Here is a 12363-nt window from a genome sequence, read left to right as displayed (position 1 = left end):
CAGTTACTTTAATACTGATACTTTTATTAAAGATCGTATTAAACACCAGTTGAGAAAAAAAATAAACTACTTTTGAGGAAAGGGTGCTGCCATAAAAAAAGAACAGCTCACATTTTTAAGATTTTTGTTATGTTCACTTTATTTAGAAAATTATATTACATTTCAAAAGGGAAATGTAATCTACTTCAATTACATTTTTTTTACATTAAAAGTGTTGGGATATATTTACCTTGATACAACACTCAAAATAAATTTGTCTGTCTCATTGTTTCTTCAATCACCATCAAGTAAACTTGAAGTGAGCCACCAAACTTGGCACTGTGCCGGTACATCTTAAGGTTCTCATCTATGTTGCATATGATGTATTCAGGTTACCTAGCAACCAGCTAGCAAAGGGTTAAAGTTTTGGTGTAATTTTTCTTTTGCAATGACAAGTTCTAATTTGTATCAGTAAATCTTAATTTATACATTATATATAAATATGCCATCAGGTTGCCTGGCAACCACCTAGCAATCGGCTACCATGACACCAGAAAAGCATAGTATTGATTTAATTTTGTGGCCAACAGCATAAACACAGCAAAACAATACTGTAGCACAGACATGTAGTAGTAAAACATAATACATTACTAAAGATTTAAGAAAACACAGTTTTTGGTTTGTTTCCTTACTTTTTATTTGTTAAGCATTTTCACCAAGGAGAAGTAATGTCTCCTCTTTTAATTCCGAGTACTTTTTTTCTATAATATTTTTTTTTTTTTTAATAATCCTGCACTTTTTATTTAACAAGGGCACATGACTTCTGTTAATAATGTCTCTTGTTTACCATTGTGGTCTTAATAATTTCCTTTACTTGAAGTATATCAACATTTCTTCCAGCCATTAATGTGGGTTGGAAGAACACTTCCTAACCGAAAGGCATACGTTGTGTTCGACTGAAACCTCACACCCTGAAATTAGATACATCCAAAAAGATGAATCCTAAAACGTGGAGATTAGGATCATACTGTTACCTTCAGTGGACTCAGACTAGCCCAGAGAGATGAAAATTTAATTTAGCACCTTAATTACGGATGTTATCTGCTACTTAAGCACACATTTAAGCATGATCACTTTCAGTGTAGTTTTATGATGAAAAGCCAGTCAATTCCATTTGCAGTTCAGATAAGAGGGAATTACTAGTCTAACCATTGCAGTAGTGGAGCCCACACAATCAAACAGTGAGTCGAAGCTACTGAGCACAACTGATCCCAAGAATTTCACAGTACATAAGTTTCAATCTTAGCCTTGATGGAAGGCTACCAGACTGCAAAGTGAGATGGTGGCACACAGGCCATTACCGCGTGTTATCCAGCCTTCCCTTGCGGGGATCAAATATTAACTGAACAAATGTCTTATCACCTACACTGTTTTTCTTTCACTACCCAGTTGATGACTGGTGACACAGTGACACTGCTCATTCACATTTTGCTGGTTGGTTAATCTGAATTCTAATTGGGCCCATTTCAGCAGTGGCCACAAACGTCTGAGCCAGGCTGGCTTTAACTAACAGTGGGGTCATCTAAGGGGACAGTAGGAGGAACAGGAACCATTAGATACAAGCCTTGCCTCCTCCTGCTCCCCAGGGCCCGCTGTCGCCAAGGCCCTGTTTGATGTGATCCATTTGCGTGGTTTGGCGCTTATCGTGTCAGGATCGGGGACACCGTGGCCCCCACCCACACTACACACAGATGACTCTGATAAGTGAGCCTACAAGTATACACCTCACCCCCTCAGACCACATCCATATCTCCTATGAAACCACACAGGAACAGAAAACTCCCAAAGCCACATCCCGCTGCACATAAAAGTGGATAAAAGGATGAAAGGTTTTGTATACAAACTGTTTAAATAAAGAACTAGCTCTAATAGCTCTTTAGCGAGAAAAGAAAGCTACCGCACGCATGCGATTCAGTCATTCAGGCAAACTGGGCGCACTGCTGTGTCCAAAGACCATTCAGATCTCTGCTGACCCTAATTGCTTTATTTTCTCAATGATTCTATCAGCTCTTTGATGTCCAAATAAATGTAGAAAATTGGAGTTAATTGCTATATTTGTGTTCGGCAATGATAGCGACTGTTGTTCACCAGCTGAAAATAAACACTTCGCTTTAATTAAACATCCCTCCGGACAGACGGAATCATTATGCTTTTTACAACTCCCTTTTTCATCCTCCCTTTATTTACTGACAGTGTGCAATATTTGCCACTGGGAAAGAAGTGCAAACAAAACAGGAAATGAGGGGTGAGCGTGGTAAAGAAAAATTCTCAAAAGAAGTCCTCTGTCATCGTTGGAATTTTTTCTTCTTTTTTTTTTTTAAACTCCACACTTTTTCTGTGACTGAGCAGCACAATAAGTTGCAAGGGTCAGTGGTACTGAAACAAAACAGGGCCGTTCCACTTGGGCTCTGGAACAATACAAGTGACCCAATCCATTCTACTCTGTGTTTGGGCTTTATTTTAGCATTAAATGCCCAGATGCTGTGGCTTTTCTTTGGGTGAAATGACTGTGGACACCTCCTTCACATTTTCCCTTTCTGGGCCATTTTCACTTCATAAAGCTGCAGTCAATGTGTTTTGTGTGTGGTGAGGAAGGTCTGACACATACTGTGGTGGTCTCAGACGCTGTCTACATTGGTGGCTCAAGTAGTCCTAGGATTAGGCCTTTGTGTGCTGTGAAAAGGTAAAAGAAGTCACTTATTTGGGCTCAGTCAAGCTGCTGATTTCCAACCCCATTTTGGAAATAAGAGAAAGGCTTTGAAATGTGGTCTCCCCTCACTCTCTACTATAAATCACTAGTGTCCAGCAAATTCATTCAGCCTTTTTTTTCCCTCCTGAAAACAACACACACACACAAAAAACAACAATTCAGAAATACAAAAGTCAGCCTAGAATTCATTGTCCTCGTCATTCTGACGTGAGGTGAGATTCAAGATTAGATTGGGACTTTGTTGTGTCAGTTCCCAGGCTCAAAGGGCCCTGGGTCTGGCCTGCATTCTGAGTCAGACCAGCTGAGGTGCTGGACCACAGCATCATGGGAGACCACACATACTCACACGGGAAGCTTTTGCTGGCCGGTGCTCGCCATCAAATGACCATGTGTGGTATTGCTGAGTGGCCAGTTAAGCGCACACAAATACACACGCAGGGTCACATGATGATGTTTTCCTCTGTTTCGCTTTATTTTTCAGGGAGACAAGCATAGGTCAGTGATCCTAAGGCCGCCGCTCACCTTTCTGTGTCACAAAGGCACTGTCATAAAAACAATGCTCAAAGAGGGTTAATGGCACAGCCTATATATGTTTCCACTAGACCATCTTCTGTGTTTCTCAGGCTAACCTGTGTAATGCCTGGAGCCAGTGCAGTCTTTAGTCGCCAGCGTGGTAAAGAAGCAGAGAAAGCCAGGTGAAATCCCATCCTACAGCGTCCACGATTACGTCAGCAGTTCTCATATCCCACAAAGCCACTAAAGAGGCCTGATACACAATGTGCCACAATATAGAGACTCACACAACGATCCACCCGCCAGTGTTTCTTTAGACAATAGCTGTCTTTTCTCTGCACTTGTGTGCGTGTTCAGCCCTTCAGTGCTTGGTTTGTCTCTGTTTCTTTTTTTGCTCTTTCTCACACGCACACAAAAGGGTTTATTGCCGTAATTTGTTTATTCCCGTCTTTATAAGGAATTAGCGTTGGCAAGAGCAGGCTGGGTCACACTTAAGTCAGCTGGTGTCTTAGTGAAAACATCCGGACAAACTGAATTTTGCCTGGATAAGCAGGGCTATAAATGCAGTGCAGGTCCCAACAGTTGGTGGTGCGACTTGGTCAAGAGCCTTCACACAAAAATCCGCTGAAAGACCCCTGTACTCACCCCCTATTGTCTTGGCCTCCTCCTCTGCCCTCTCTGTGAAAATAGAGGCAACCCAGGATTTAAAGGTCAAGTCCACACAAAAGCTGACAGTTCCCAAAGCCTGAGGTGTTTTTAATTGACATTTCTGTCTTTGTCCCCTGACCATAAAGATGGAAGAGAAAGAGGCTTTTTCCCCAATATACTAAATTACTACTAAATGAGACCTGTGAAAAATAGGGCTCTGGGGTGTAACCAGGTTCCCCCAGCTTGAGGGAATCCCCTTGTTAGGCAGGTTTGGGAGGCAGTGCTGAAGGGCTGTGAAGTGCTTACTCCACCATAGAAAGGAGGGGGGAGAGGCTAAGGCACAAATCCCCACACAGAAGCAGCCTCTCTCCATAGAAAGAGATAAACCAGTTAGGGCATTGTTTATGAAGTTTCACTTTATTCCCTTCTGACAACCATTTAGACAATAACTATGGGGAAACGTCCCTCCACGAATGAGCAACAATAGTGGAGATCAGCAGCTTTTCTCAACAGCTAATACTTTGATAAAAAAAAGAGTGAAAATCTTCCTTCCTGAAAGCATTAAAGGCTGCTCCGTGAAAGACACCTGCAAACAAGAGCAGAAAGCAGCACAAACAAAAGTGCTTTGTCCAAAGGATGCTACCTTTGTCCACTCTAACAATCACATCCCACTTTCAGCTACAGCAAAAGACTAATGCGCACATATCCAGTCTGATTTTGACATGGCCTGGTCTAGATTTTATTTCTTTTACATCAAGACACAGTTAGAAAAAAGAGGAAAGCAGGAGAAATTCAAGTAAAAGTGCACAGCTGAAACCCATCTGTGTTTTATGTCAGGACGTGGTCTACTCTCACTGTTGTTGGTTGGACCTATTGGCCCTCTACAAAAGTTATTATTTTACTTTAACCATTATTCACCTTATTATCAAAATGAGGGGAACTATAGCAGACAAAAAGCTTTTGTGCGTTTATTCTTTTGTGCTTTCAGCATTTAAGATGGCTTTTGTCTACTGTGAGATGGGTATCTGCCACAAACATCATTCAGGCATTGTGGAGGGGGGATTCATTTTCAGCGCGCCTTTGTTCTATTCTTTGGCCCGAACCAAGGAGCCACGCCTGCTCCTCTACCTCGAATTGTGCAGCGAACATTCCCTTCTTTGTGGCGCTAGGTGCATGAGCTGGCTCATCTCCGCAGGGTTTCGTGGGAGATGGCTGTCATGGTGGCAGGGTGGCATTTGGTAACCTAACCTGGGCTTGCATCAGGGTGGCCCTTGGCTAGCAGGTCAATAAGACCTGTTAAGCATTAAGCGAACTGGGCTAAGAGGCGAAAGTCCAGGTGTACTCCTGTAAACACTTCATGTCAGACTTTTTGTCTTTGCCACTCGACACAATATCCTCACTTCACCCTCTCCTGACATTTCCACTATTTTCCCTTCCACATCTGACCCATCATGTGGCTTTATTTCCTCTTTGGTCCCTTTCTCTCTTCCAATCACTTCCTTATTCTCCTTACACATTCTCTGAAGATGCCACTTCTGTTGTGCCACGCTGAGGGAGCCACACCCTCAGCCTATGTGCACACTTTTATTAAATCTGTGCAGGCGCTGGGCTGCGCTGGCGGGTAATCCTACAGTAATTGTTTCCAGATTAGGGGACCCGGACCACAAAGCAGGTTTAGCCAGGCATGAAATGGCCTCCCCATGCTGCTGCGCCAGCAACCAAACCTGCCGAGGTGAGACTCACCTGGATAAAGTCCACAAACGTCCATGGAAGCAGAGAGTCCAGGTAACCGATGTCCTTCGAAAACCTGTTGAGGATTCTTCCTGAGAAAAAGCACAACACAAAAGAACAGATTAAAAAAATATCTCTATAATAGAAACAGCATTTTTCTTATATTGCCAATATTGTTATGCCATTTGTACAACAATAATAGTGCACTTAAGCGAGCTGAAAAAATAAGCAATTCCTTGAATATTTATCATATTAAGTTTTTTACTGTTACAGGTTCAGATATGACATTCGGAGCAACAAATCTAAACCAAATGCAGATCTGCTTTATCCATTAACTACTCTGCATTCATAAAAACAATATTTTGTTAGTTTCAATTCCGTTCGTGTCTTTAGACTATTAAGCAACTGTTATCAGAGTCCCCTTAATAGAACAGAGGTTACATACAGTGTGATATCAAATGGAAAACACAGGCCTATCTAGATTAAACAATGAATCATTATTTATCTAGTGATTCATAAAGACTGTCCTACTCTTGGCTGAATACACGAGGGAACCTTTTGTTAGGGAACAAAAGGCCAACAGAAGCTGCGTACCTGCCTTTATGTTCTGACTGGCAGTGTCAGTGACGTTAATTGAGTTGCCTCCAATCTGCTCGGTCGTTCATTATTTTGGCTAGTGCTCTGCAGGTGCTGTGGCAGCCCCTTATTGTTACTCCTTTAGTAACTTTGCTCCACTATTCTGATCCCACAGCACATAAGATTACACTCCAGCTGCTTTCACACACTGTGTACTGCAGGGTCACTGAAAGCCAATCCCCAAAGCACACTTCCTTAAAGGCAGGCAAGACAGAAAGGCTTTTACTATCTCCGTCCCTGAAGGAAGACCCCTGGCTCTCAGAGGCAGACAACAGGTACCAGAGCAGCGGCAGCACTGCCACAGCTTGAACTCTTCTAAGGTCAAAAGACACAAACAATCTGCAGTGTGCCTAAAATACGGCCATGATGTTTGTTAATGTATTTAGGAGAGCAGCTGTATTCCACTATGACAAATGGCTATGCACACAGTAATATCTGTCTGACGACAATGTAAATAAAGCAGTACTCACAAAATGCAGGGTGCAACCCCTGATAGAGTTAAACAAACCAATACAGGCATGCAGATGAGTTTATCTAGGCTCACAGAATACACCATGGAATAGGGTGTGACTTGGTAAAAGAAAAGAGAAAGGAAACACTGAGCAACATGGTGGCAGAATGTGGTGGCATGGCACTCTGGAGGCGTGGTGGAGCCATGGCACGGCTGACCTAAAACTTGCCTCCGAGCCTCTTAGTCAGTCCTACGGAGGTGGGCCCTGTAATCACCTCTCTCCACGGCCGTAAGCAGCTTACAGCTTTATCCAAAATGCCGCTCCTGCCTAAAAACATGCATGCAGACGAGGCCGGGCTCCCCATAACAGCCATTGCAAAAACCCAGCCAGAGCATTATTCCCCGCAACAACCCAGCAATGCTCCAAATCAGCACTGATTCAAAGTCAAGTGGCGTAAGCATGTTGTACACTTGGAGGCAGACTAATCTTATTCACAGTGTGAGTGCCCCTTTAGCATACAGACATCCCGAGGGGAGGGTTCAAGCAAGGGGGTAGAGCGCTTACTATACCAATGCAGAATTTCGCTGCTTTAGTCTGGAAATAAGGGGGGAGTACTTGTCAAACTGTGTTTGTGAAAGCTCCAATAATATTTTACGTAATTTTACTGTCTAAGCCATAGATGACCCAAATTCATGCATATCTGACAAACAATGCCAATAAGAAAAGGATAGGTTTCTCTGGGTTACATCATACAATGGTTAGAGGGTGCTAGAGCAGAGAACATCAGTCAGCTATCAGCTGTTTGACAAGCGGCTCAGTTAACACAGAGTTTCAGAGGGGATGAAGTAAAGAGCCTTCTCCATCCTGCACAGACTATAGAGGGGATACATTACAGTGATGCAGTTACACAAAGACATTCACTGCATGGAAATGCCTATGAGGTAAGATCGGTGTGGGACAATGGCTTCAATCACTCTGGGTGGTTGTCAACAATATCACCTATTGTGTGCAGAGGGGTATAGACGTTTCAGGATATCAGCAGCATTAGTATCAAACAATTTCTCATGCTTTAAGACTCCAGGGGTGATTTGCACCACTTTTCAGGCTCAGGAAATATCAAACCCTCCCAACTAAGGTGGCCTCTTAGGTGGAGATATTAGGTGAGAAGGGCCCCCAATCACACTTAAAGAAGTGGAACAGTGGGGTCCGGCTAGAGCGGGGCGTGTGGCAAATCGCTGTTCCCTGTAAACATCAAGATAAGGAGACGACTCAGAGCCGCTCCATGTGTGGGCCCCAGTGCAGTTGGAGGGGCCCTTCAGTGAGACAAGTGTGATAATGAAGAAATACTAGGGAGGGGGCTGCCAAGGCTGGAGGTGGCACGGCTCACCTGCACTTCCATGAAGGGCCCGGAGGCCTGGGGCAGCCTCCCACCGCCGGCACCTTGCTGCCAATACTAATACATTCTAAATCCATTCTCTTCGCTCACACCGCCAGGCTCCTGCAATCTCCTCTCCTTCCCTTTCATGCAATTAAATAGTGGAAGTGCAGAGCGAGGGGGAGCCCTATCAGCCATACTGCACACACACACACGGCTCCATCTCCACATTCAATTTACACACTTCGATATCATCATCCTCTATGCAGTACTTCCTTCACTTCACTCCTAACACTCTTGCATCCCAGACCTGAAATACAGACATTAAAAACATTGCCTCTGTGGACACAATTAGAATCTCACATCAGTGACTACAGAAGATCTAATGTTCACTGCGTCAACAGCAACACCCAGCTCTGAGATGGCCCACTATGCTGATGGGAGACAGGGCTGTGGATGTGTGTCTGTGCATGTGTTGACTGAAACTCCACTCCTCGACTGTGCTGATGAGCTGAAGCCCTGGCCTGCAGTCTCTGAGGGGATTAGCCCACTCAATGACACTAAATTACAGGGATCAACATCAGCTCAACACATCCACCGCTGTCTGTGCTGCTCTAAATGGATCACCTTTGGATGAACAGCTGCAATAAGACTGTACACATTACTCAAACGGGGCAACATGAATATTTAAAGCCATTTAAAATAATAAAACGGAGGAAAAAGCTGCTTGTGGTTTCTGTCATCTCTAAAATTATCAAAGAGTACTGTCACAACGCGAAAAAGAGTTTTAATCACTGAAAGCACCAACTTGGAAATCAACTATGTCTGTGCAGCACAAAAGATAACACAGTCACAGATTTAAATGGCGCAGTGGTATTCAGTGGCAGATACAGAAGAGCCACAATGCCTCTCCGTCAATCATAATTCACCACAGCTGTACTCCATTGTTATAAACCACATTCACAGAATAACAAATAAGACCTTTGTGCAGCGACGCTTGAAATGGTAACCTTTAACTCTGAGGACGGCTATCAAACACCGGGCCTGTTCAGCAGCAGCAGCAGCAGCAGCAGCGCACCTATCACTTACACATGTAAACAGCTGTCAAATCCTTAACAACACATGTGCACACAGTTACAAATCACTCACACTTACGAAAAGACAGTAGTGAATGTAAACGCTGTGATGGAAGTGGCAGGGTGTTTTTTTTTTAAAGAACAAAAGTGTTTAGACAGAAAGAAAACATTAGGAAGGGAAGAAGAGGAGCTGACAACAGCTGCTTTTGTCATGATGCTTTTTTACTTGAGGTAATAAATTAATTAAAAATACATAACAAAAGAAGGGGGGGGGGGGGTAAAATATAAGTACGTTGAATTTATTTACACAGTGCAAATAAAAATACTGATATATATTTTCTTAATTTATTGCTGACTGAATGGAGGAAAAAGGAAACGCAGACTCCGGGATAGTTGTGTGTGTGTGTGTGTGTGTGTGTGTGTGTGTGTGTGTGTGTGTGTGTGTGTGTGTGTGTGTGTGTGTGTGTGTGTGTGTGTAAATCCAGTCAAACATAGTGTTGTTTGCCAGACTAGCAACCGAGCTGTAATGACTGGACTGGTCACACAATGGTTACTGATAGCAGCACAACAGCGATCAGATAGCAGTGTCTGTTAAGCCTCTCCTTTGCTGCGCTATTAAACAGATTATTACATTATTCAAAGTGTTTGTTCTCCTCCTGTGCATAGATTACCGAGCAAGGCACACCCAGATAAGCTGCCAGGTAGTCCAATGCATAACACAACGGCGGCAGTAAAAACAAAAGTCAAAGATTAAGACACGCGGTGTTTGCTCCAAACACAGCTTTGCAAAGAAAAGCTTTGTCGCTACACCCACTTCTAATGCTAGCAGAAACCACAAGCTCCTGAACACCCTCAAATCATATTTAGACTTGTGTTACCAGCTTATTATGACTCATTATACAGATACAAGTTCCCCTTCTTGTTGAGAATTCCCACCCAAGCTGATTGTGTTGTACACGCATGTCACTATGAGGAGATTAGGCAGAGTAATTATCTACTGACGGGTGAACAATGCTCCAGAAAAATTAAAGTTATCAAAGTGGGCCACTTGACAGTTGACTTTGGATATGAATGACAGATTGTAGTGACATTACTTCACCTAATTAAAACAGGTCTTTAATTAATGCACTAATATTATGGAGATAAATTATGGAGAAGAGGGGAAAAAAAGCTAATTTAAGCAAATCTTGAATTATCCACTCACATTCATTGACGCCTATTTAAAAAAAATAAAGAAAAAAGAACTGCTTCCCTCCCTGAGTAAAGTCAGACACGTTTGGAGTGTTTGCTCACTTTTAAAATGACGTCCATCTGCCAGCTTTAGTGACCCAGCAGCTCCAGCCTACAAAGCTAATGAAATAATCAACATTTCTGATACAGCGCACAAAGCAAATATGTCTCTATTTACACTTCTTTATAATCCACACGCAACACCGTCCAAGATCTACTGCAAACACCATATATTCAATCTGATTGTTTGCTGTTTTTGTTCAGGCTCACAATGAAATAGATAGCAGTTTCTTTGCTGGTTCTAAGTACATTATGGCTAAAAAATGAAGTCATATCACCACCGTTTTGACACATTTAACATCTTGCTTGCACAGTCTTTACCTGCCAGCAGTGACTTTTACAATCATTTCATTTTAAACTTCTTTATTATTATTATACATCTTAGATAAATATTTATGAGTTGTTTATATTGTTTATTCACATTAAATAAAACATGACTGTTTAAAAACCTAACATGGGAAAAACATCTTAATTAAGCAGATTAAAATATTAATTAAAAATAAAAAACAAAACATGAATGTATAAATGATTACATCATAAGAAACCTGATAGCCATGACAAATTATAGAGGATAAAGAAAAGTATTTGAATGTTTTTAAGTGGATGAAAACATGACAAAGTAAGGAGCAGTCTGCTCTCTAGTGGCCAGATGTTCCAGCAACGACTGGATGCAGGTCCTTCTGGATATAAACATCTCATATCACTGACCATGCTATAAAAAAGGCTATGTCATTAAAATGTGAACGCCAAAGGCTGGTGAGCCACTTACCAATTGGGTTGATGTCAAAAAAACGTATTGGCGTCCGGAGGATGGCGTTAAACATGTTGTTGTGAAGGGTCTGGGCCGAGCTCACCAGGACATTGAAGAAGATCAGACTGCGTACGAAGCCAAACACAACTGAAGTGGCTGTTAAACCTGACAAAAATACAAAAACTAACATCAGCACAGCATAGTCTTATCCTTGTGCTTGTTCTGTGATTAGCTATGCATTTCAAGTGACATTGTTGAGCATACTGTACGCACAAAAACACATTTTTTTCCTCTTCATTTGTGTTTTTTTTTTTTTCATTTGCTTGAATGCTGATTTACCACTGTGAGCACAAAGCCTGAGCGAGTGAAGAGGCTGAGAGTCACAAGGAGGCAATCGGAGCAATCCAACGGCAGAGAACAAGAAAGGCACTGCTATCTCGCTGTACAGCTGAGGCCCATGTACACATACACTGGGCCTTGAAGGCCTTGGGCTACAGCCAAAGAACTGTGGATCTGTTCATTGAATGGCTGCGGTATTCAGAGATTCAGGAGTACACAAAAAGCAATATGCGCTCAGTGAGCTTCACCTGCGTAAACACCTAGGTACAGGTCAAGGTCCAGCTGCCGAGGGAAGCTGCCATTGAGGTGCTCGGTCACACTGATGTGCTTCTGTTCAGAGGCCCTGTCGAGTCAAGTCACAAAAGAAACAAAAATCCACAAGGACAAATAAACACAACAAAGGAATAAAGCTGCAACGTGAAGGCACTACACAACACACATTCCTCCCATCTCGAAGCACAAGGTCAGTTTCAACAAGTGACAGATAAAGTCAAGAAAGACAGTTTTGTTCACTTATGTTCTATTAAACCATTTTCAGTCCAGGTAAATGCGCCCAGTTCACTTATGAATCCCATTATTTGATTTTTTTTTAATTACTTAATGTATTTATTTTTGCAAAAAAACAAATCCTCACCAGCACGCAAGCCACCAGTCCTGCAGAACAAATGTAAGCTAAAAAAACAAAACAAAACATAGATGTTTTTAGGTCAAACATTAAGAAAACAACAAAACTGCTAATGTCACTACAAATAATCTTATGTTAAAAATTAATAATCCTTTGTATTTTTGCGATAATGATAGAA

At 42.2% G+C, this 12363-nt stretch overlaps 1 protein-coding gene across 1 annotated transcript in view; it reads right to left on the bottom strand.

The window, feature by feature from the left end:
• Positions 1-12363, bottom strand: part of LOC308410002 (ATP-binding cassette sub-family C member 4-like) — a 37175-nt gene that overhangs the window by 16352 nt on the left and 8460 nt on the right. The window contains exons 17-20 of the mRNA XM_080903050.1: positions 12195-12232; positions 11809-11903; positions 11240-11386; positions 5654-5733 (exon numbers count right to left, since the gene is read on the bottom strand). Of these exons, the coding sequence (XP_080759176.1) occupies positions 5654-5733; positions 11240-11386; positions 11809-11903; positions 12195-12232 (360 nt within the window). The remainder of the gene's footprint in view (positions 1-5653; positions 5734-11239; positions 11387-11808; positions 11904-12194; positions 12233-12363) is intronic.

The sequence above is a fragment of the Rhamphochromis sp. 'chilingali' genome, assembly GCF_963969265.1.
Source record: "Rhamphochromis sp. 'chilingali' genome assembly, chromosome: 14".
Lineage (NCBI taxonomy): Eukaryota > Metazoa > Chordata > Actinopteri > Cichliformes > Cichlidae > Rhamphochromis > Rhamphochromis sp. 'chilingali'.
Note: the sequence above shows the minus strand (reverse complement) of the source record. Positions and strands in the feature narration are given on the sequence as shown.